This window comes from Pseudomyrmex gracilis, unplaced genomic scaffold (assembly GCF_002006095.1).
Source record: "Pseudomyrmex gracilis isolate BER0280 unplaced genomic scaffold, ASM200609v1 scaffold_27, whole genome shotgun sequence".
NCBI lineage: Eukaryota > Metazoa > Arthropoda > Insecta > Hymenoptera > Formicidae > Pseudomyrmex > Pseudomyrmex gracilis.
In genome coordinates this window covers 621,357-647,932 of record NW_018020611.1, presented here as the reverse complement: position 1 = coordinate 647,932, position 26,576 = coordinate 621,357, and the positions used below count along the sequence as shown (strand labels likewise).

Sequence of the window (26,576 nt, the reverse complement as noted above, 5' to 3'; positions counted from 1 at the left end):
GATTTAGATTCAGAAAATTGCAAATGGAATATTATAACAAAATCATGAGAGAGACAAAAAATATTGTCGTAAGTTGATTTAATCAAATTTTACAGACGAAACAGAAAAAGCGTTAGTTATGTGTGCGTGGAATGATATTGAGTTAACAGTAAACTTGTAAATAATAATAATGGTAATGACACACCACGTAGCCACAGGTATGTATAAGTTAACGACATCTTGACATTGGCAACTACTGGCTAATTTTCTTCTCGCGTCATGAAGACGTCGTGTGTAGAGACGCTCGCTTTCCTAATTACCGGTTGCTGGCATTTGCCGTCCCAAAGTCGGCGCTTTTCACTCTTGCACGTCGCTTCCTAGATCCGACGCGAAACCTGTCTCGAGCAGTTCTAATAAAAATCGACCTGATCACGCCTCGGTTTCGCGGAGATTGAAGGTGAAATGGCGAAAGCGCTCGCGCGCCGTTATCGCGCGTTAAAGCGCGCCAATCGTGCGCATGTGCCTGCGGAGTATCGAACGATGTTTATTGACTGATTGAAATTTGCCGACTGCAATACGGTGGGCGGCTTGCGTCGTCGTCTATAATCGACCGCGCGCATTTTCGATTCAATTAAACTACTCGAGTTCGCACTTATGTTTGTGCGGTTGCGATTAATGTTGTGAACGAGAAGAGAAACCACACACGTGATATATCTTCATCTTAAGAAAAATATTACGCGTGCGCTGTGACACATTTTATATAAAAATATCTAAAAAATATTTTATATAGAAATTAATTAAAAAGGAAAATTACTGAGACTTGCAAGTTTTTTAAACATGGAAGTTATTTATATCTATGATAAAATAATTAAACAATATTTAATAATAATTCTTTCACAGCGAACGAACGTTGAAAATTAATCGTCAAATAATAACATCAACAGACAATCACGTGTGTTCGTAATGCGATAAAAGGTAAAAGAAAATAAGTTGATGCACAAACGATAAATCTCGCTCGCGCGCGCGTGTAACGGATCTGTACAACTTTCTTAATTCGAGATTGTCGTAGTGTGAAGTAACAAGTCACGTTTCATCGCAGTGGCTCTTGCAGCAGTATGGCCGGCTTGAAAGCTTATATCTCATACGGGAGAAATATATTAAGCGTCAAGCGAGACTCCCGCGGTTTGCGTTACGCGTAATAACTTGATTGGTCGCGGTGAAAGGTCGAATCACCAAAAGTAATTCGCAAATGCATTCGCCGGGCAAAATTGACCTCGAGTCGTCTTTCACCGTTAACTCGCATCACCGGTTTGTCCGGAGAGATGAATCGGAGCTCTCCTCTTTGATCGTTATATTAAGAAAGGAGGGTGCAAAATTGAGATTGGCGCGCGAGTATACGTGTGCAAAAAAAGTGCGCCCAGAATGCATTTATGACAAAACCTCCTCCTTATTAATAACGAGAATTAATGAGATTTTATTCACGGCAAATTTACAAGCCGCGTTAATTATTTTGTGATAAAAAGAGAAAAAAATATGGCGCATGTTTGATCTTTCTCTTTCCTCTCCTCTCAAAAAACCAGACCTGTTGTGACTCGTCCCTTTTCGCAGTGAACGCGAATTGAATTCGCGACGAAGAACTCGTCGATATCGCGCGATCACCTTCGCACGACGCTCCGATAAGCTCAGTAGCGCGTGTCGGTGTTTGCCGCGACCAGATGCGCGCGCAACCGCGACTGATAATAATTAATAGACGATCTCGCGCGAGCATAAAGCGGTAAGTCGGGAAAACATATCGGTGGCTGGCAACCCGTCGTGTATGTATCGTGTATCGTGGGACGGAGAGTCACGAGCAGCGCAAGCAGATCGCAGGACGATAGGATCGCGGGGGATCTCACGTTGATCCAGTTGTGCACCTGACCGCATTTCCACATGAGTTATGGACGCGCATCAATCCTTTTATCCCCTCTTTTCCTCCCTCCTTCGTCGCTTTCCTCCCGCGGAGGAACCGGCGCGATCGTTTCTCGGCTCTCTCGTCGATCTGGCAAACAACCCTCGTTTCTGGAGATGGTAACGGTAACGACTTCGGCGAAAAACGTCCCTCCTCGTCGCTATCGTTCGCTTTTTCCCTCCGGGACGGGAAGATCCGCAGCTGCCAGCTTACCGACCCACTTCCAAGATCGTATCTGGCAGTGTCCGGGTCTCTCCTTTTCTCGTTTCGGATCGCGCCGCAAGTCGTCTCTTCACTCTTTTTTAATTGTAATCATATTTTATCCCTTGACCACCCAGGGTAGGTGGTTTTTTTTTTCTAATTTACGTCTAAAACCGTTCAAGAGAAACGATACGGTCGCGGAAAAAATAGACGATCTTTTTATTTTCTTCAATTGCACGTTTTCACAAATGTTCTGTTGATCTTTCTCGTGCATTCACTTCAATTTATTCACGCACAGCGCAACGTGTAATCATACCGACTGTATATACATTTCGTTTTGTTAGGCGCAAACATTTGTATTTTCCTTTTCCACGGCGAGACACCGTGTAATTACGGGGGGCTCCTTCGCTTCATTTTCTTGCTCTCGGGCGGGAAAAGCCGCGCGCGCGATTTTTGCGTAACAGTTTCTCCATCGCGCGGCGCGCGATTAGCGTCGTAAAGACGTAATGTTTGAACACAAGTCGGTCTTTACGCGCTCGTTAGAGCACTATTAGCGGCATTAGAACATTATTAAGAATATAGGTCTTCGCGTTTTTCAGCGTCGATTCGCACGATCTGCCGTGGTTCGCAGACGAACGCTCCACTTACGCGCTCGAGAGCTCGACTTTCTATACGCGCTCGTCCCGTCCCGTCCCTTCAAGGTTCCGAAATTCGAGAAGTCAATCACTCACGCAGTCGATCACGCGCCGCGCAATCGATCGATTTTAAATCGACGGTCGGTTCCGTTATGTTAAAGCGAACATTCGATTGGACGATTATTTTAATGGCGTATATCCTTTTCTTTAATAATATTCTTTTAAGTTTTACACTTAAAGAGATGAGCTCGGCTTTTTCTTTTTAATCGTCTGGTATACATCTTTAATGTTCCGATACACAGCGTAGCGTTGACATTTCCAATTTGTGCTCTATCGCAGAACACGAAATTCTCGAAACGATCATCAGCCGCGCACCGGTGTCTTTACGAAGACATTACGCTCGACGACGTGCTAATTTCCTACATTTAACTAAACTTTATGATTCGCGACCAATCGTCAGACTGCAGATCCTTGGCCATTCGAGTTGGCGGAAAAAAGCGGATTCCCGAAGCGGTTATTAGACGCTTCTATACGATATAATTCACGCTCATTCGCTCGAAAGACGTTTCCGTGTACGATTGCGCATGCTGCGCCACGCGGATATTCTTTTACAGTTCGTGAGAGAAAAAAGAAAATTTACGTCGTGATAGGCAGAGTTCTGTGAGCTGTGAGACGATGACGATATCGTGTTGTCGCGCATCTGATGCAAAAATCTGATATCCGCGATGCGAAATTATCGACGTTGCGCGACCGTCAAGCCGCGCGCCCAGAACTTTCCTCTCTCGACGTCAATTGCGACCCGACAGTCGGTCGTGACGCGGTTCCCGTTCGACGACAACATTCGCCCACCCATGACGCGGTCGTGGTTTTGAACCTCGCCGTGTTACGAACGAACTCTCACGATGCCGAACGTGCACGCCGCATCAGGGTCTAGGTTGACAATGGCGCTAATGCGCTCGGAGAGTGGGCAGCAATATATATATGTATATATACATATATAGTTGACAGTTTGTATTGTTTGTATATACACATATATAGTTGACAGTTTGTATTGTTTGTATATACACATATATAGTTGACAGTTTTGTATTGCGCATCGTAAATCCGCGACGCAATTAACAACCCTGGCTTTATCTTTAGAGAACAAGCACAGTTTTTTACATTCTCTAATGTAATTTTCTTGTCGGAGACGTACGAAGAGATCGGATTATCGAGAGAAATTTATGTAGTATATGTTCGCACTTACATCGTATCAAATTACGCCACGCGAAATATTAAACCATCAAATCGTTAACCGCGAAAGCACGAGTGGAAATTAACCGTTGAGCGTCGACGAGCGTTATGAACTTATCTTGGCACCGCATCGGACAAGTATAGCTGTATAATTAAAGTAGTTTCCGGTCCATTCCGCGCGACATCGACAACGCGACGCCAACTTCCGCCGCGACGCTGGAGGTCTCGTCGTTCCCGGTTTTCAACGCGTCGCGTCACGAAAGGAAGTGACAACACTCGGGACACTCCGGCGAGCGACAAAACCTATCGCTGGCGCCCTTTCATTTTAGCTCGCTCGACGTGTGGGACGTGTAATTTAGGCAAAGCGCTAACTGTCAAGCGCGCTAACGGGCGATCGGTGTCGACACGGCCACTTCGGGGCCTCTCCCGCAAATCGATCTCGTTCCTGTTGGTTCGAAGGGACGTGAGAGGGACGCGAGCTCACACACTTTACTAACACCTATATTTATCACACGTCAAGCAAGAACGCTGGCGCGCGTGTTCGCGAGCGCTGATGAGCCCGACGTCGTTGCGAGATGAGAGGAACGTGGGCGTCGCGCGAGGTTTAACTCGGCGAAATCAAAGTGATTTACTTATCAACACGCGATCGCCGGAGTTCCGGGGAACGACCGCCGCTGTATGATCTAACTGTTCCGCGCCGTTGAGTCCGGCGGGGACGTGTCATTACGGTTACATGGAAACGGCCGGGTTCGATAATAAACGCGCGACGATTCCGCGACGACGAAGGGTGCCTCGATCTTGTCTTCTTATCTATCATCGCGCGGTAAAACGAGGAATACGCGCAAATAACTGAGCCGTAGAGAAGGTACACGCACGCTCGGACGTGCATCAATAACTGCTTAGGAAAACATTATCAGATGTCCGAGAGAGCTTTTCAGCTTGAATAAAAAAAAAACGTTATTACGTTTTCTGCGTCTCGTCGTTCCCCGCGAAACATGATCGTGTTTCTTGATATTTCTTTTATGTAAAAAAAGAGATTATCAATCTCTAATTTAAAAAAACAAATTAAACATTGAATGAAGATGAAATAATTTGATATAACGTAGAGAGAGAAGTAATAACATTATCGAACATTGTAATGTAGCGAATATTCCGCACTGAAATCCGGAAATATGATCTCGGGTTCGAAGGTCGTCTCTTACGTGACTCCGTAATGGATGTGCAACGACAGAAAGCCAGGACGGGGCGATTTGATTTTATCTCGTTCGCTATCGCCTTTACGAGAATCACTCCGAGTACATCGACTCGCCGGTACCGGCTGTATGATTTGCGCTATCGAGTTTTGCTTGAGGGAGCAGCAACGCGCCACTCGAAAGTCTCGGTCGCGCAAGTTGCACGTGCAATTTGAGAAGGTTGTCACGAAGCGTTGCATAGGCGGCCCCTTCTCGTCCCGGTTTGACGCTGACGTGTGTGTGTGTGTGTATACATGTATAGCCGATCGAGTTCACCGCGTATCGATCGGCCAGGCCGGGAAATCGACGGTACGTCGTCGACGACGACGGTCGTAACCTCTGGAGAGGAAGGGAAACGGGACGGGAGTGAGAAATATATGTGTATACGCGCGCTCTCTCGACTCTCTCGTAGCCTGTCGCGTTGATGACAATTTAGGATAGATCGCTGCACTACGATGTGCAACAACAAAGCACGGCATTGTAACCGTTAGATACTGCACCACTGTGCGCGCGCGAGAAGGACAAGAGTACAAAAGGGGGTGTGTAGGTGCCACGGGAGCCGCGTGAGAAACGTTGCATGCTTAATGCCAACCACCCACGTGTCATAACTTAATGCCGTTTCGCGATACCCGATACAACTGGGTTACGTTTAGCCGGCTGAGGTTGCGCTTACGCGCGATTTCAGCTACCGCGCTTGAGACGCGATCTGTTTATAGGCAGATATATGTATATATTTTATTGCATATAAGCGGATATATGTGTACGTATATATAGTTAAAAGAATATATAATATATATATATGTATAGTTTCTCTATATTTATTTAGTTCTGTGTAAAATTCTTATTGATGTGATTACTGCATAAAAAAAAATTTGCTAAACTAGCAAGAAGATCAATTACTATGTGACTGTTAGGACAAATTTACTAAATCTATTATATGTTTAATTATATTATATATCGAAGTTTTGTGTTGCTAACAAAATATCTTGTTGATGAAACAAAAGATTCAGTAAATTTTTTTTATTGACAATAATAACAAAACTTGTATCCGTGTGTTTATATTAGAAATTGCGATAATATGATCGTTAATTATTCTGGTGATATTATTCGATTATTTTTTGCAATTCGATAACAATAAACATCTCGTAAACACCTAATTGTTATGATTATATGTATCTCAGTACTTCGTCTTAAATTCGAAAACACGCCGTGATGTTTTTCAAATTCAATCGCGCGTACTCAGCAGTCGGTGACACTAAAAACGCTCGGCGGTTGTTATCGCGATTTAAGCGCTTCGCCTTAACCTTAACCATCGAGACGGCGAACGTCGTGAGAAACGGCACGGCGCGATTTAAGTGCATAACGAGGTCCCGCTTGACACGGGCGTGCGCGTCGATTTACAAAAGCGTTGCCACACAACGAATGACACGTTTCACTTCGCGCACGACGACGACGACGACGACGACGGAGAAATCGTAGCAGCACAACACGTGGGTGATCTCTCGGTGTGTGCAAACGTACGTTATGTTCTACTGTGACACGCGATGACTCACGTGTGCGCACATTGAATTCCATGACGGAAGCGATAATATTTGTTTAGGAGATTCGACGTTTGTAAATACGAAGACCTGCGCTCGCGTATGCGACGAGGATACGATTTCGATAAGCACTCGAGAGCAACGCCGTTGAATGTCCAGGCTAATACTCGAGAGACGCGACGGACAATGATTAATTCTTATTTGACCGTGGCATTCTGCTGCGTTAGTTAAAAAAAATTAACCGTGAGAACGCTATCTCATCGATTGCTACTTCAACGAAAATAAAACCACGAGTTGTCCGTTTTGTTCAATCAAATTTTTATTCGGCACAATGTCTTTGTGCAAAATGTCGTGATACCGTAACAGCGAGGTCTCGTTTCATTTGATCGCAAATACAAGTCGGTCACAATTTTACTTATACAGCAAATTATAAATAATTAATTTTTCTTCACAATTTAATGGCTTGCTTCTTTTATGTTCTAGCTCCGACCAAACAAAAGATGGCTTCACCATTTTTATCCGCGGCGACTCCAAGGACAGTCTGGAGTTCTTGGATAAAGTGTTGGTTCTGCTGCAGGTAAAAGCGTGTGTAATTATACTGAAGATCAAAGACTTTGTGGGAATAATTACGCGATTAAATATTATCGCGACTGAAATCATGCACATTTCATCTCATCTTTACAGGGCAGAATCAACGTGGCTCAGGCTCTCGTACTCCGAAGCGCCACGACCACGGACGGACCGGTCGATTCTCTCTTACCTTTCAGCAGCGTTCAGGTGAGCCCGACGGCGACAAACAATTAAATCAAAAACGGCATTGAGCCCGTGCCTTCCCGCGGGCAAGAAAGTTCGCCGTGCGCTTGATCGTACGTTGTTTTTGTCGCGCTATGATCATTGATCCAGATTCCACGCCGCATTGTGATTCGAGCTTCCCGAGCGCGCGCACGTGCGTTTCGTACGTGCGCGCCTCGTAATTGTGTCGCTCGGCTGTGTTATTGAACGTGCGCGCGCGCGCTATTTTCCATTGTGACGAGCGCCTCTGTCCATCGCGAAACGAATGCGCTCGAAGCCCGAGCGTCAAACGTAATTTACGAGCGCACAAGTGCGAGGATCATTCAACAGTTTTGGAAGGGAGGGGATACGTCATAATTACCCATAAACCTTTTCCTTTCAGACCGTCGTCGTGAATGACGCCACTCTGGTCAAGTATATTCCCAGGCGAGAAGAAAATCACGACCAGATGCAATGGATCGCTTTTTACAAGGTAATTGTGCGGGTATTTACGATAACAGAGCACTTAGGTAAGCGCTGACGTCGCGAGAATCGATCGAGAAATGATAAACATTTATTTTACGAACAGTAATATAAAACATTTCGTATCTAGAAATTTGTAGAAATTAAATAGAAATTAATTACATAAGATAATATGAGAAATGTCCTCGGGTTCTTAGAAATTAATTAATTAATTTTTTCTTGTTTCTAGAAAGTCAAAAAACATATACACTTTGCACAAAAGAAAAATTGTTTTTTTAAAATTGCTGTTTGTTTACATTCCCTTCATACTTACGTACATAATACATATAATCTGTTCTAAAATGAGAAATGACTAAGCTGCTTACATAGCATTGTGCGAAGTTGATGGAGACTAATGATAGCGGAACAATGTGTATCTTGGTGGTGGCGCAATTCTTGCGACAAATTGTTATCGCAACTTGTCGTTCGACATCAGGCAAACGTAAGGTTACTTCAATCAGCTTATGACGGTGATTCGGCAGGTTTACTCGGAATAAATACGCGCTCGAGAAGTCGCTCGAGCGAAATAATTTGTGTCGGCTTGCTCGCGCATTAAAAGGCTTCGCAAAGAATTTATCGTTCGACCGTGGCACTGACCGTCAATATATCACATTATCCGCAAAGAATGTTTAGTAATTGTTACGACTATTTTACATCGTACACCATTGTCGCGTACACGTCCGATAATCCCATATCGTCATGCGCTCGAGCCGTTTTGCCTGATTGTCGGTCCACTTCGCAATATTGTCGCAATGAAAGAGTTCACCGACCGAGATTAGTCCGTGTGTCACTGACCGATTGTATCATTACAACCTCGATTGATCTGATGCATAGATGCGGGTTCGCAAAATTGCAACGTCACTAAGTATTTGTCAGATTTGTAAATTACAAGGCGCACGCATAGCCGTACAGCAACTTGCGTTCACGATTGTTAGGTATTTTTGCGCGATTATTATCTCTCTATATTATCTTTTCGAAAAAAAAGTTAATTCCCTCGCATTTGGAAGCACATACATAATCCTGACGTTGTAACGGCTATTAATATATCTTTGTCGCGAAAGCGCGAGTGCAGAAATGCAGTATCGAATTAATTACATCGGAAGTCGATACCGATTGCTATGCCGCGCGCGCATTCGTCGCGAGTTGATCTAACGCGATTGGCATCCGCACGCGATCCGATTCGAGTGAACGGACAATTGGAGCTAAGAAATCATCGAGATAATTGTCCGGTGTAACTGTCCGGGCTTTCCGCATGAGATATACGTCAGCCATTACGTACCTCTTTAAACAATGCGCTCCGCGTAAGGGTCATAATCGACCGGATCGATCGCCGGTTTATTGAATCACGCAATCGCCCGTACCAGACATGTCTACTTTTACGTCGCTCCCCCGGACATTCCATCCGGACAACACACGCACACACACTGGTTGCCGATCAAGGACATTTCTCGTTTGGACTTTATTATCGGGAAGTTGAAACGAATAAAACGCGTGCGTTTTGATTTGATGTATTTTAATTTTTCCGCAGGAATACGACAGTCTTATGACGGAGTGGCAATCGGCCGGTCGCAGATTGGCACTCGAAATGTCGGAGCTGAAGGAATACACAAGCCTGTCCGGCACTTTGACGCCTCTCGGTCGGCTCCTCGCGGACCCCACATTGAGAAGAACGTCCAGAGATGCCGAAGAGGCCATCGCCGCGCTCGAGGAACGCGCGGCCCCGGTTCTGCACATTGATCACGTTAGGTAAAGGAAACTTTGTTGTTGTAACACGGGAACATGGAAAAAAAGTGTTATTTTTTTAGTTACAAACATGTTATGTTACGTGCGTCGGTCACTCGCATTGTCATGTATATTAAGCAAAAATATTCTAACGCAACGATAAGGAAACGTTTGCGATCGGCGCGTGCTCAGTTGCGTTTTAACCTTTGCTTGTGACGCGCGCGAGAGACACGTTGCGTCGATCTTTCGTGTACGTTACGCGCGGATTCCTAACGGTGCGCCACGAGCCACGGTTCCTTTTTATGTTTCCAGATTGTCGGTGAAACGAGCCCGGAGACTGGTGGAAGAGGTTGGCAAAGCCGCCACCAGACTGGAGTCGTCGTTCGAGTCGCGACGCGCGACTATTCGCAATCTCGCGGTTCTGCGGAGCATCGAGGATCAAGCGCACGAGGTAAGTGCAGATTAATTTAATAAAATACATGTCCGCGCAAATTGGACTTAATTAAAGTTTCCTCGAAACTTATCGCGCAAGAAACTATCCGCTTTGTGCGCGAAGATAACACGCACGCCAACTTATCGACTTTCAGCTGCTGTCATTATCTAAGACAAGTCAGCAGAAACTTATACGTAGCTGCATAAATATCGCGTTGTTCGTACGTCGCAAAATGACGCTGCGATTTTCATGTATAAAACATGAACTTTTGACGAGACAATTTTTAATAGGATGCAATATTACATATTTTGTAATTTGTTTTTAAAAGTAAACAGTGCTTTTTTACTGCTTTACATTGTTCGTTAAAAAAGTTTTTCGAATTTAGCGGTTGTGAGAGTAGCCTAAGGTTGACGGCGGCCGTCGTGGCCTTGAACCAGAAGAGGAGCATCGTCGGTGCACCGCGATGTGGCTTGTTATTCCGCGCGTACATGAAAGCCCGTCGTATACACGGCTGAGACTCGCTCTCCCTCGACGATTACGGTGAAGTTATTGCGCGCGGTGCTTATGCTGTCTCGCATACGCGCGGGACCATCCTCCCCCTTGGAGAGCCGGCCACTTTTTCGAGCGCGGACTCGTGCATTGAATTCAGCCCAGTCAGCCCTCCCTCGCTCGACAAAGGGATACGAGCACAAAGGGCTCCCTTATCCTCGCTTCCACGAACGAGCTTTCGCTGCGAAAATCGCGCGCGTATATATCTGGCCGTGTCGAGCGGATCTCCGCGTGTTGACGTTCGATCTCTCATCGATCTTTCGTGAACTGTTTGTTCCCTCCGACAAACATCGTCGGACTTGTTATTCTTCGGTCCTCCGTTACGTGTGACTTTTTTTATAGTCGAGCTTTTGTTAGGATAATACAAACGCTCTTTTTTGTTGTGACGAGAAAAATTTATTCAATATTTATTTCTGAACGCGCGCACAGACTTGTTTACATAAAAAATTACGAGGAAAGAAACAGGTAATTTTTTATGTAGATATTTATTTATTATATTATTTATTGGATACATTGTTTATGTTTAAGAAAAAGAAAAATTTTCTATACATGGTAAAAAACCTGAGTTTAAAGTTTTTTTTCTAAAATTTCTAAAATACACACAAAAAACAAAATGTATCACATATAGCGAATTATGGCACGCGCAATATCCTTTCTAGTTTAATTTCCAAAATTGATCGAATCATCTCCTGCGGGATAACGTAATGCAATAATATCCCCTAATGCGCGTTAAAAGCCGCCGCAAAAAAAGGTGCGAGCACAAAAATCGACCAAAAAGTCTGCGCCCAACTATACATACCTCTCAATCTCGCGTGCTCAATTTCTTTTTTTGCGCCGCGCGTCATTAAGTCCGGCGGCTTTCCTACACGCACTCAAAGCATTCTTCGATAATTAGACACGAGATGCGTGCTGCCGCGAACTCATATACCCGGTGTGCCAATGTGATCGACGACGACGACGACGACGACGACGACGGAACGAGCCGCGCAGGAGTGCGATCTTGTCTGTACTTTCACTTCGACGAAGTGCCCCGGCACTTACCGTCACGATTACAATTTCGATCGGACCGATAATCACGAGCCGATGTCTCGACTGATTTTGCTCCTAAAAGGAAACATCGCGCGCTGCAGTTCCGACGTCGAACTCACGTCAACTGGATACGTACCGTTGCGAAATGCCGATTGCGCGAGTATCGGTCGCGGCTTATTAATCGACGATTCGTCCTAAGTGCATTCTTTCGTCGAGGCGCATTGAAAACCATAAAGGAGCCTGGCAATTAATCCGTGACATATGCACTTCCTTATTGCTGCTGTTGATCGCCGACGACGCGACGATGTTACTTCGCGCGCGCGAATAACGATAACGGGTCCTTTCCTCGCGACGTCGACTGGCGCGGCGCATTGGCGTCCAATCACGATCATTCATCCCCGCGGTGGTACTTATTATCTTATTAACCGCGCGCGCACACACTCGGTGATGTGATCTCGAGAACGCGCGTAGTGGTAATGGGCAGTTTAACGTTTCGCCCGGGATCTCGATTCATCTATCATCGGCAAACGGGTAATAAAGAAAACCAGGTAGCGCGGCGCGGGCGATAACGCGAGACAACGTTATATTGGTCTGATTAATTATTAATCGGAACGATTTTCCTCCTTCCTCCTTCGCGACGTATGTTATGATGTGTTTACGACTGGAAACATTGTGCATCTCGCTTGTTCTATCTAAAGTGCTTTCGAGTAAATGGGTCGGAATAAATCAACACTCTCATTATACAGTAATCTCGTTCGAGTTAAAATATCAAACGCGTTCTGCTGATTGCTTCGATAGAATATCGGGAAAACTCATTGAGTTCAATTTTATTTTTGTTGCATTTAAAGACAGCACGCGACAGTCGGGGAAAATTCGCAACTAATAGAAAATAAATTTGATTATTAAGTAATTGTGTAAGTTGTTACGTGTAATTCATCTCGCAGACTCTTGTGTAAGTACAGTGCGTTATTATTTTGCACTATGAGGAACATCTGCTCTGCCTTCTCTCTTTTTGTTCGATTGTTCCTATCATATTAACATAATTAATATAAGCCACGCGAGAACACACACGCGATTCGGCGATTTCGATCTGTATGATTACCGTCCAGATGTCTGGTAGATCGAAAGTGCCCACGCTCCGGGGGCATGCATGTGGAAGGACGACAACGTGTCCTGGCGGGAAGTGGGTCGGCACTGACAATTGTTTAATTGTTCGGTTCCGAGACATTTGGATCGGGACGTACTCCGCTTTCACGAGCGATCGCGAGCGAGGGAGAGACCCAGATAGACGCTCGGAGTTGCCTCATCAGCATTGAAAAACGAGAATATTTTATTTCGCCAAGCCGTTTCGCAGTGTTTTCGCAAAAAGTCTCGGTCACCGCCACGCGTTGTCTAACTGACGAGTTTGTTAAAACAAAAAAAACTAGATGTAGTGCGCGGCAACATCTAGACTCGATCTCTTCCAATGAGACTGCAATTGTTACACGAACGAGCGATCGAATAATCGTGATGTTTTTGCGTTTCAAGTCGCGGAACGATATTGGCCGTTCTAATTTCAAACGATCCACGCGAATCTATTTGGGAGAACACGCGCACAAAAGAGAAGAGCGGTCTAATCTCGTGGTGGTTCACCTCGAGCGGTAGCGCGGCCTTTCGATTGCCGCAGAATCGGCGCGCTTTGTTGTCCGGATGAAGAGAGAGAGAAGAAAAAATATAGAAAACACGCATGACAATAATGATCACGGACGAATGCCCGGAGCGGAGATCTCGTCGTGCATTCCGTTATTACGTGTTCCACTTTGATCCATTAAGCTCATGCGAATCCTCCTCCTTCTCACCTCCCTTCTCGTTCCGATCGTTAACATCGACCAGTTTCACAGGACAGGTCGATGGCATTATTGAAAGGATACGGAAAAAAACACGTGTTAGACGTTAAATCGACTGTTAATTTCTTTGCGTAACAAATAATTTTTTTGTGATTGTGATATATATATAGGGAGAAAAAAACAAACTAGTTGCACGAGCGACGATACTCGTAAATAGCACGCGGATTTACGTTCAAACAATGGAGCGAAAACTTGGTGTATGCTCGTTGAATTTCTATTGCCCGCGTAATCGCATTCTCACTTGCTTTAGCCGAGGATGACTGTCACGGAATCGAAAGAAAGCCAATCCGACTCACCGCTCATCAATCGTTCACGTGGCTGCGTCTGATCGTCGTCGGCGCTCTCTGTTCTTCGTTCTTCGACCGATCGCCGTATTTGGTTCACGGAAATAGCGCGAGCGTGCGACGAGACCACACGAACGGTGCGAAAAAAGGAGCGCGCTCGGAGCGACGCATCGATTGGGCTCGAATTAATTGCCGTAACACGGCACCGGTTCCTCCCTCTCGACGAGAGCGAGCGCCGCGTACGGAATTGCGGACGTGTGTGGGAAAGTGTGCTGGATCCGTCCGTCGACACGACCACCGGTCTTATCGCGCTAAATACACACGGCAGCAATTCCTCCAACAAAAATACACGTGTATTTTCAAAATTTATAAAATTAACAGAGCATACGAGATAGAAATATACACCTAATATGTATCTATACTTAATCTACACTTTAGATCGAAAAAAATTCTAAAGACTCTTCAGCAAAATAATTTTGCTCAAAAAATAATTGCAATTTTACATACTAGCACAACACAGGCGCGCGCTATTGTTATGTTTATTTTAATGTGTTGTGTCAGTAAACCTGTCACCACGATAACAGCTAGTATATATGTATTACAAACCATATACTACACATATGAGAGATGTCAGACGTAACACATAAAAATCAAAATCATAATTACAGTTACATGACTTTATTTTAGTCACGTGTCTTTAAAAACGTGACTACAGTAAAGTCACGTGACCAAGGTCAGTGAACATGAATCGAGAAACACATTCTAGTAAGAATAAAAGCGTAATCTTTTCACAAAATCTCTACGTTTGGTGTAACACGCGCCTCTGTTCTCTTTAAACAGCGTATTGAAGCGTTTCGGAGCAGTGAATTTTCCAAGACGCATTTTACGACGCATTTTCGCGAGTCAATTATCGTGTGCAAACAAATGACAGGGTGCAAAGTCGGAAAGTAAAAGTGTAAAATATACTTTGTACGTGTGTCTTTGTAGAGTTGGTCGTGTTTTTCTGACCGTTTCATAGAAAGCAGCCGTGAGTTACTTCTGCACGCGTGTACACCTGAAATATCTACGTCCGCACTTCCGAATATTTTCTACAGCGGAGAGTTTGAAATATTTATCTCATATCATGTCCGTGTTAAGAGGGTGTGTCCACACACCGACGTGAGAAATTTCCGATACAATATGTAAGCGCGCGGCGAACCGTGACGTTTTATTGAAAATGCTTGCGTGTTAAAAACTTTTATAACGGTACCGTCGCGCGGAATAACCGAGGGGAGAAAACGCGCCGATGCCAGTACAATGTGCGTAATTCGCGTAAACTAATATCAGATTATTGTGCGCGCAATACGCAAAAAAGAAGTAGGATGCGAAACATTTGCTCAATAAAGTCCTTTAAGAGGAATTTCGATTCAAAGTCAGAGTTTCCCGTGTCCTCTCATTTGTAAAATTTCTCTCCTTTGTCGTTCCACTCTTTGATCGCTTCTTCGCCATATACACACTGTCAAAACAACTTTCTACTTTATTTCAACAATAGAAACTGAACGCTTAATTGTCTATTAAGTAGATCTCGTGCGCCGTAGAAGGTAGCGAACGATCAGAAAGGCCGAACAAAGATTTATTATCGACGTCAGTCTAATGCGAGTATCACAGAAGTAAAACGAGCTTTCTGAAAAAAAAAAAAAAAAAAAACAGACTTTCATTTATCGTCCCTCTTCTTCGTTGCGATGTTTGCCTTGTGCAGCCGACGCTTTTCCCCGACGCAATCCGCATTTTTCTTCGTCGTGATACATTGAAGGTTTTCCAGATTTAGGATCGAATCGAAGCGAGAGAGAGAGAGAGAGAGGGAGAGAGAAAAGAGGAAAGAGAAAGAGAGAGAACGTGCTCTCGAGATCAAACGACGGATCTTGCCGGTTCATACCCTCTCCTTTCGTTCGGCTCGTTTGTCTCGTAGACGTGGGCCGACTTTTACACCCAATTACGTGCGACGGATTGAAACCGCGTCACGTTTTACATTTACCCGCACTTTCCACTAACCATCGGCCTGCCGGAGTCGGCGGCCGATATTAGAGGGCTCCTCCCGACTGACGATTACGTCGCATTAAGGTCTCTTTACTCGGGATTCGAGGCTACGAACGGCGAGGGAGGGACACAAGAAACGCGCCGCGTTCTATCTACGATGTAAATTTCTGTTTCTGATCTCTTCTCGTCGTTTCCGCCTTTTTCATGTCCGAGAATATATCGAACTAATTTTCTCTCTTGACGGAACTTAATTCTCTTGAGTAACTCCGATCTTTTTCATATAGACTGCAATATATATATTCAACTCTTTTTAAATCTGCATTACGACAAAATGCCAAATGTTATATTTTAAATTTTTGTATCTGTGTAATTTATTTTTGTTTATATTTGTAATTTTATTCTCAATTTTTTTGACATTTCTTTTTTTCTTGCTCCGCTCCTAAAAGAAAACTTCATGTTACGAGAACTAAAGAGACGTCCTGGTCGTCAAGTACATCCGCGCGTTCTCGTCACGCACGAACTCAACGATTGCCGTAGAGTGAATCTTAATAAGGAAGCGCTGACAGTCCTCGAAATGATACGCGAGAGCGTGCAAAGCGCGGACTTTCACGGTGTGATCAGCGCGACTTGGATAAGTAACAGCGAACGTAAAGCACACGCCCGGGCGAGATGCTCCCGTACGTTTCCGTGCGCGAAGGGAACTGAATGCGCATTTCGCATATAACACACGCTAATGTCGCGTATTTTTCTTCGCGAGACATTCAAAGTGCCGCCGACTTTCCTTTGCGTATTCGTGCACGAACGTGCATTTCCGGCCAACGAGTGTGTACACGAGTATGTACACACCTATGTATATGTATCGGCAGTCGAAATTGCAGAATGCAGATTCGTCGCCATATATGGTCTCTTCATTTAGGAGTCGCACTTTCCTTTCCGCTCGATTTTTTCGCACAAGAAGCACACACGCACGCGCGTTGCCGCAATAACAACAATAACAACGACAAAATAATTCGCTTCGCGCGAAAAAGAAACAGCCAATATGTCGTTCAATTACCGCGGCGTGAGGGCTTTGACGCCGCTGCGTTTGAAAGTTTTACGCAAGCTGAGAGCTATCGGTACTAGGATGAACGCTAGCCGTGCTAGATTAGTAGTTCAGTCGTCGTCGATGTATGATATATGCCGCGGCATTAGAAAATTGTCAGTACCTAGATTGGCGATAAATATTAGTCGTCCGAGAGAACTCATTAAAGTGGTGCGGCACGAAGACCGCTCGTCCATAATGATAGGAAGTACGCCGATTTCGCGGACTATTACAGGCATCGTTAGCGCGAACGGCCTGTTTCACGGTCAGACGCCCGTGTCCATGATAATAAGCGTTCGCGTCGGATTGACGACGTCTGCTTCGAACTGGGTGAGTCGTGCCTTCGCCGACTGGAAACAAGCCGCCGGTCTCGATCGCGATCGATACGATCGAGCCCGCAAATGACGCCGATTAGAAGTTGGATAATTGGACACAGTCAATTAATGGGATTGCTTTAAATTTCCGAACAAACAGGCGACAGTTTTTATTCGCGTCGCTTGTGTAAACCGCACGCTACGAGACTTCGGCCTGTCACAAAGCGCGAAATAAGACAAGGGATCATGGTCGAGTGGAGGATCAAACGAAAACGCGGGAGATCGAGTTTTACGCGATGAAAGCGATTATTTTCTTGAGTGGGAAAGGGAAAAATGTTAAAAGCGTGTCAGTTACGAAAGATTTACGCGAGTTCGATCGTCAGTCTAGTTGCGGACTTTCGCGATTTCTCTAGTCGGACACAACGGAATGAGAAAAAAAAATAATAGTAATGTTCTTTTTCTTTTTGCGTAAGATTTTCAAAGATAAAGCAGACGGAGCAAGATCGGATCTTAAAATAGACAAGAGCGATCTTATTGGTTTTAGATACAATCTTACTGAAACTAGAGCGTGTTTAGTAAGATGTTATATTTGTGTTGGCACTGTCATATCTCGATCGACAAAGTTTGTTGTTTCAAAATTAATTTAGGCTTTCCTCTTTTGCGTTTTACAAATGCGTTAAAAATAAATGATTATTTTTTTTCTCTCTCTCACTTCTCTGAAATCAATATACACCCTGTGTCATATACGCGTTGCATCAAACTACCTGCGAACTTCCCCGTGTCGGACGAGCGCGAAAGTGACTTTGGACTCGTAAAGTTTCACTGTAATCTTGCCGAACCGTTGGTGCGCGGTGCAAGAAAGTGAGTTTACTCCGGACTCGTGAGCGCACGGAGGAGAGCGGAGGTTCTCTCGCGTTTGTGCCCTCGGTGATATGACTCACGAAGAATATACTCAGACTCGATCTCGCGCGAGGGCAAAAGTTCTCCGAAGGCGGCTTCTTTCCATCAGATAAAGAGGATGCGCCGAGTATAACTACGGTCGAACGAAGGCGAACGCTTTTCCAACTCGGGATGTGTTCCTCGCCTCGCCTCGCTCGCTCGCTCGCTCGCCTCGCTAACGCACCGCGCCGCGCTGATGGTGCGCATATCAACGCGTAAGACAGTCCGACCGCGTATACCTCTTACAACCGCCTGTCATCGCTTATCTACCTATTGTGCGTGTACGGTCGCGTTGCTCCATTGCTAAGCGTCGTGTTACTCGTGCGATTTCGTTGTCCCGCAAGCGGCCGCTTATCTCTCGCTCTCTCGCTACGTACGTAGGGTGTATATACGGCTCGGAAACTCGATAGCTCGGATTTTTCGCGTAAGACAGTTTCTTAGAATTGCATTTAAAAGTATTTTAAAGCCCCGTTAGAGATATGAGAATATTCCGAAGCGATACATCTTTCATTCTTTGAACGCTGCTAAATGTGCGGCAGCCGTGTGTGTTATTTTCCAGCCTCAGAACGACGCGAAATAATGTCAAACGGCAGCCAAAAATAATTACGGTATGCAAATTTACAGTGCACGCTTGTTTATTTTTCTTACAACGGACGCACGGCTTTTTTTTCGAGCGTCCTTAATGACACGAAAAATGCGGCTCATTAAGAAACCGACAACATGTATTGTGCTTCGCGGTGGGTCGCGTCACCTCAGCGTTGCACGTCGCCGCGGGGATGCATCTAGTCTCAGGGACTCGTGTAAGGCTGATACCATTGTTGTACCGAAGCGCATGCAAATAAGCACGCGGCGACCTCTTTGGCGTGTCATAATGCCTTATAGGTATAAAGGCCGCGTTTCCTGCCACAGTGGCGACGAGAGCGGTCGTCGTCGTCGTCTTCTTTTTCTTCTTCTTCTTCCTCTTCTTCGTGGTCGTCGTCGTCGTCGTCTTCTTCTTCTTCTTATTCTTCTTCTTCTTCTTCTTCTTCTTCTCCTTCTTCATTCTTTTCTCTTTTCCTGTTTCTCTGTTGCACCGCGACGCGCGGTTTATCGTTTCTGCGAAAGGCCCTACAAAGGACAGGATGTCCACGGGTCATTCGGTCTCCATTCCGAGGATCGTATTCCCTTCTGGTGACTTGTCCATTAGCTTTCCGCGATCTTTCTGTCCTCGCCGTAGACTTCGAATGTCGAGATTCTCTCGCAAAAGTAGACACATTTCGTGGAAACACGAAGAAAAGTTCTCTCTCTCCATACACTGACTGGTTCGTACATAAAAGTAGATAATCCAATTTGCAATCTTACGATCTCGCATTTACACGATACTAAAACTCGCGTGCGGGTTTTAATATCCCGTTTGAAATTAAAAAATTAAATCCAATAAATTTTCGCGTTTTACACGTAATAAATTAAATTGTGCGGGGCTGGGACAAATGCACAGATTGGATTACCATGTACATACGTCGTTTGTACTTGCGTGCGCTAGCAAGCAAGCTCTGATGTTAGAGGTTAAATTGTTTATTAGCGATTACTTTGACATCCATGTGAGGAAAAGTTATGGACTGTCTCGCTCTCCGCGATTATTTTATTTATTGCTTCGTAGTTTCCAGTCTTTCGCGATCTGTGCCTTCTGCGATTTTCTCAGCTCAGAATGTAGAACTTTCTCATGAATGCCTTTTCTTTATGAAAGCGCACGGGACGGAATAAACGAAATACTTCGTCGAATGGTTTGTACGTGCCCTTTGGTTCTTCATTCGGAAACGTGAGAAACTCCAGTTCCAGCAGGAATTTTCCTCACCTCACAAGTTTTTCCCTATTTTCGCATCACGCGCTCTTCCTGCATTAAATTACGCGTAAATAATAACGTAATGAGCTTAGAATCTGCGCGATGTACGCGGTTATTACCTTTCACTTGGCATTCATCCTCCTTAGCGATGATGTTATAATACATATAAAACTGTTGAGCTAAAATTGATCTCTTCCTCATCGAGTGTCGTATATTTATAGAGGCCAATACTTATTTTCTGATCGGTTACTTCTTACGTCCAATGTCGGGAATGATTTATCATGATTTCTTGCGCACTTAACCGGTTGATAAATCACCGACTGTATGTACATGATTGTATTTAGAGGAAGATCGCAATCGGCTCGATTAACTTCGAGAGTTTAATCAGGATTTTAGAAATCTTTAAATTAAAACACATGAAAAGGGTGTGTATTCGTTAATTGATGAAAAAAAAGTTACGTACACATTTTCTAATTGCATTGTAATCAGGTACAATACGCGATATTAATAATATTATGTAAGTATTGTGTAAACTTAAGTTATGAGGAATATATATAATGAGTCGTTTAAGTTGTGAGGGATCATGTATGTATTTTTTAAAAATTTAAATTGTAGATCAAGGTTTTTCGTTTAATTGTACAGAGCGTCGATGCAAATTTCTGACCACTCAATTTTTATATCGAAGAACCGTCTTTTTTCTAACATTTTGTCTTTCGTATGTTCGCAATATATTTTTACACTCCTAGCGATTCGTATTAAATACTTTTGTAGATGGCTAAGAATATACATATATAGAAATAAAGTGCGCGGCGCTCGTGCCGAAAACACGCGCGCATATGCATTCGCGCGCGGCACCGGTGCGAAAGGAAACGGTAGAATTGCGTGACTGGCGAGTATCGGGTAACAGAACCGCCGGCGCCATTAGACTTACCAGTCGTTCTTTCTCGCCGTATTATTCTTCGTGTTCGCTAAGAGGTCGTGGAACCAAGTTCCGGTGCTCTTGGTGGCGTCGCGGGGAGGAACGAACGACGGGTACGATATCGAATGTCCGACTCGCGTAATTAGAACGAAACGGAAGATTAATGGGATTAACGTGTCACGCTCGTCGCAGCTCAAATAATGGCGATTTCGCGGGAATGAGCTTCTTTAAAAAGAGGATCTTTACAAATTACAATCGATTTGCTCCCTCCCTCTTCGCCCAAATGCAATTGTCGGAAATCTAATAATTTTAGATGGACCGGAGCTACTTCATGACAAGAACCGATTCAATTAAATTAAAAAGATCGAGAACTGATAGCGGTTCTATCTGTTTTACGCGATTTGAATTTTAATGGGACAGTTTTTGAATTAGAATTTAGAATTGACATTGAGAATATATACTTCACTAAAAGTAATTGCTACAAGCTTTCCTCGTTTGGCATCGTGATATAAAGCAACAGCGCGCTATGAAAACGTTTGTTTCACAAGCCGGCGCATCCTCTGCGTGTTCATTTTATTACAAAATAATTGTTCCACCGACGAGAAGGCGTCGTAACAGCGCTTGTAAAACTCGTGCCATTCCGGGGCGCGAAATAGCCGCCGCCTAAGCGCGGCGGCGCAAAGTGTAATTTGCCAATTATTGCTAATTGAATCGAGCGAGGAGCGCGCGCGTGCAAGCATTTAATTGGATCGGACGGGCGCGGCAGCAGCGGCGGCGAATTCCCACGTTATTGGCACCGCGCCGACCTTGAGAGACTTTATCTTCCGCGCCGTAATCCGCCTTTGGCACCGCTAATACGCTGTGACTGATTTAAGACGCATTTTCATCATAAACCCGGCGGAAGACAGACCCGGCTCTCTGGAGGGAGACCATTACGAAGGAGTTATAGGTGTAGATTACGGTCAAGCTAAGAGACGCCAGGAAGGACGAAGAGTCCGCGCGCACAACCGTTAGAGAAATTGAGAGGTTTCCGTTTTATGAAGGGGAGAGACTCTTCTCTAAAGGAGAGAAAATATAAGAGCTAGCTGATAGCGTAATCGTTCATTAATTGTGATAATTCCGCGATTCAAGTTTACCAACAGGACTCTCTTGTACAGGCAGATTCTCTCTCTCTCTTTTCTTCGCCATCGAAATAAACATCACGTACACTTACCGCGGCCGATATCGGCAATTAACTCTGTAATTAGGCGTAAAAGCGATAAACCGCGGCGCAGTCGAGGCGACCGATTCGATTAGCGCCTCTCCTCGGCCTCCTTATAGAATCTCCTATCGTAACTCCATCGGCTTCTCCATGGCAGACCTCTACGTATTTATTCGCGTGCGCGCGCCAACGTTTCAGAATAATAAATCGTACCCCGTATTTTCCACACACCGTTCATAGCCATGGGGGCCTTGACTCTGATACCAGCCGGATAAATATCGTGCCGTCGAACGCGCGCCGCGAGATTGCAAAACTATCTCGATTATCGCAAAGTCACCGTTCGTAGACACGCATAAACATAACATCTAATGAGGCTGCTCTTCGCGATTCCGTTACAATTCCGTTTAAAGAATATGTACCCATTTCGCTTTTGCACGTCAATATTCAATCCGCTTTCTATATTTGAGATTCTATATTCTTCGTGAGATTTATCTTGCGAGATTTCTTTTTTCGCGAGCAATTTATTTTGCGACACTGCGCCTGTGAAAGAAACATGTCGGGGATTCACGAGTCGCCGTTAAGAAGGCGAACGCTTCGTCCTGCAGGAAGTGCACGAACCATGGATCACGCTCGCGCGACCAATGCCTCATCTCGCAACTCCGCTGAAAGTATCGGCGCTGCATCGCACGTGCACGCGTCTTATAAATATTTGCTTGATGCACGGCGTGCTCGGCGCGTATACAGTTCGCGGTTTAGCACCGTCTATGTCGCTGACGTTTACACATACGGTCTCACGTTTCTCGGCTAGAGACTTTGTCGGCTACTTTTCTCCGACGAATGAATCAACTTCCGTTTGATAGGAAACACAGTAATTATACGAAAAGATACGTCGAATAACATATTTACGCGATAATTTATACTTGGTTCTCTCTCCACTCAGTATGTACATAACATATTTAATATATTTAATCTATCAGTGTCAGAAAAAGTATTACGTTCGCGATCGCGCGAGATTTACTCGCGATCGCCAGTCCACTTTCGTACATTACTCAGAACGAATTTATATACGAGGCGGCTTATTGGATCGCATCTTCCCCCGGTGGCTTGTAAGGAGCGACAAGAAAGCGACCGCGGGCTGTGAGCGAGCTTCTCTCTTCTGCCGGTTGCTAAAACTGGTTGCCGGTACCTGTGCGCGACACCTGCTCCCAGACCTGAAAATTCTTTCTCGCGGGGCCCGAGGGCCCTTATCGAGTCTGCTCATCTCCAATCAGGGTATACACCGCGGGCCAATGAATAATCCTCGCGATATTTCGTCGACATTAAACCGCCATGCACTTCTGCCCGCATGCCTGTCGTTATTCATCCTTCTCCTGTGCGCTCCCTCGTTACTTTGTAATTATTTTCTCAGCGAGGCTATCGTTGGAATTTGGCCTTCAGCGCACACGGGAGCACAGCCGCGCGCGCAAATCCAAATTTGGCGACGCCAAGGTTCCCGCGCGAAATCTCCCCGACATCGCCACTGATTGCTGTACATTGATAAGCTTTAACTAAAGCGAGAAACGCATAACTGTAGTAATATGTTAAGTCCGGTTACTATTAGACCGACGAAAATAATCTCGCCCGAGATTCCATCTCTGACGCGCCAACTGAAGGTTTTATTCCACACCGAGCGAAGCTCGCGTGATCTCATCGCACACTGTGTGTACGTGTGCGTGCATGTGTGTACACATTGAATCTCTTGCATTCAAAGAAAACTGAGATCGAAATGATGACGCAAAAGCCAAGTGCTGTTTAAGCGTAACGCGAGATCACAATCCCTCGCGAGACGGATCGCCCCGGTTTTACGACAGTGCAGAGTCTTGAGAAACCGAATGAAAGTGGTGTTGCCTAACGGTTGTGCTTTATATTCGACGACCTTGGGAACGGGGGAAATCGGGGATGCGACCGCGCCGGTGACTTTCTTCTTCTTTCTTCGCTTGGATCTCTGCGAACGACGATGATGCATTCTATGAAACTCTTCTTCTCGTTGAAATTGGAGCAAAAACAAGAACTGCGCTTTTGAAAGCGAGCTTTCTGCGATTGATGCAACCCTCCCTCGTCGTTGAAACCGCGCTACTAACAAACCGAACGAACATCGACAAAACATAAAAAAAAAAAAAAAAAATAGTTCCTCGTACGTCTTCCACTTTTACAGAGTAGCATTTTTCATTTCCGTTAAATAGAGGACGCTAATGGAGTCGCGGACTTCGCTCGTGAATTGATGACTTGGACGTCGCATCGATCTTCGAGCCTTATCTGGGTCTCGTGCCACGTAATCGTCGGCGCGACGCAATCGCCGGCAATGGCACGATTGTCGATCGGTCCTTTGTCGATCCTTTGTGTGTCCTGTAACTGAGCGGCCGTTGTTTTCGCGAGACGATAAGGCGCGTCGAATCACGAGGCGCCGCCGCCGCCGCCGCCGCCGCCGCCACCGCTGCCGTCGTTTTTCACGGCAGGCCGGTTGTTCTTGAGCAATCCTTTAAAACCTGTATAAATTATATATCCTCGTTCCTCTATTCGTTGCGACACCTCTCTTTCTCTTTTCCACACTCTCTCTCTCTCTCTCTTGATCACGCTCTTCTCTCTTTCTTCTCGATGGGTGTCGCGCGAGCGACTTTTATTGCCGCTGTGCTGTAACCTCCGTCGTAACGTGAATATATGTGTATGGATGCCCACTTTGTCGCGAGCGTTTCGTACACGTTTGCGACACGCTCTCGCCTGGCATATTGCGGTTGCTGCTGCACGTGGTCTCGATCGAGAACGCAATCGCGAGAGCGTGGTCGTAATTTGCGCGGGATTCCTCGCCGCGGTAGTAGTCGTCATTATCGGGCCTTCTCGCGACAATCTCTTCCACTCTTCGCGCGAAACGCCGTAGCCCACTCGTTCTCTAATTTGTTGCACAAGATAAGGAAAATAGTCGTTAAATATATATATATACGCAATTCGAAACATAAAAAAGTTTTATCTGGAATTATTTCAAAATTTTATTGCGGGTAACAAGTTGTGTTTTCGAGACGTATTAAATCTCAAGATAACGCGTTACACACAGAGATTTAAAAAAATTCAAATTCCGCGGAGATTAAAATCGTATTTTCTCAAGTGTACACGGCGGCGAAACAAGCGGCTTCCCTTTCTACGCGCGTTGTCGCTTTAAAAGGAAAAGCGCCCCCCTTACTTTCCCTCCTCGTGAAACATTAGCGCGCCTTACAAAGTTTCGCGAACCGCGTTATCAAGTGCATCGCTTTTTTTTCCCGATGAGAAAACATCAATGGGAGTCTATGGCTGACGCGCGAAGAATCGCCGACTCGAGGCAGAGTCGCGTGTGAGTCACCGAACCCGGTGCACGATTCCCAGCGACGAGCGGAACGGCTCGGCGGTTCCTGGAACGCCCTGGTATGCTAATTGCCATGCCCGCGCGCGCAAGCGTGTACGTGCGTATGTACCGTGCGCTGCGTGCACGCGCGTGTACATAATCGGTCCACCTGAGCGCGGAGCCGGGCGAGACTATCCGACGAGGCACGTCGTGCGCAATCTAAGTCGGCTTCTTCTTTTCCTCTTCGCTCTCTGCGGTCTCTGAGATCCTCCCTCTTCCGCGGAAACGAAGATTCTGATCTTCGAGAACCAAAACTATTTCCTCTCGTGGTCCAAGCTAGAGAACGCAAAAACGATTCTATTCGTTGCACAAGATTTATTTTAGCCAAAGCAGTTTATACCTAATCGGTTTTCTTAACGCAAGTGATTGAAGTGTAACTCTTTCTTGTCTCTTTTTATTTATTAGGAATATATTAATTCAGATCTTGTAAGGTATATTAGAAAAAGAGAATTTCTCGCTGATTGAGATCCGAGAGATTGATTAATTTTTTTTTTTTTTTTTTTTTTTTAAGTGAAACTTGTCATATAAAGGCGCGGTCAGAATAGTCTGCCCTTTTTTCACTCGCGACGTTTCATCATGTAATAACACGATTCGCGGTCGTGAACTGTCAGAGTGATTAATTGGATTAGATGCATTAATTGAGTAGAAGTAAATTGTCTCGAGAGCGAGATCTCTCGTTAGAGAAACGAGAAGGAGAGAGAGAGAGAGAGAGGAATGATTAAAGAGAGCAGACGGAGGAATGTAGGAAATTGTACGGTCATCTACTACATATATTTGTCGACGGGATATTCTCGTTCACCTCGACGTTGTCGAAGAATCTAATTCATGCTCGCGATAACTCGGACGTAATTATACACTCGGGCGTTGTGTTCTCGGAACACAAGAGCGCAACGGCGGGGAAACTACGAGA

At 45.1% G+C, this 26,576-nt stretch overlaps 1 protein-coding gene across 3 annotated transcripts in view; it reads left to right on the top strand.

Moving 5' to 3' along the window:
- LOC109852293 overlaps positions 1-26,576 on the top strand; it is a 201,522-nt gene that overhangs the window by 117,095 nt on the left and 57,851 nt on the right. For all 3 annotated transcript variants that reach the window (XM_020423331.1, XM_020423333.1, XM_020423332.1), the window contains exons 8-12: positions 7,250-7,343; positions 7,451-7,543; positions 7,941-8,030; positions 9,588-9,805; positions 10,094-10,232. In XM_020423331.1, the coding sequence (XP_020278920.1) occupies positions 7,250-7,343; positions 7,451-7,543; positions 7,941-8,030; positions 9,588-9,805; positions 10,094-10,232 (634 nt within the window). The remainder of the gene's footprint in view (positions 1-7,249; positions 7,344-7,450; positions 7,544-7,940; positions 8,031-9,587; positions 9,806-10,093; positions 10,233-26,576) is intronic.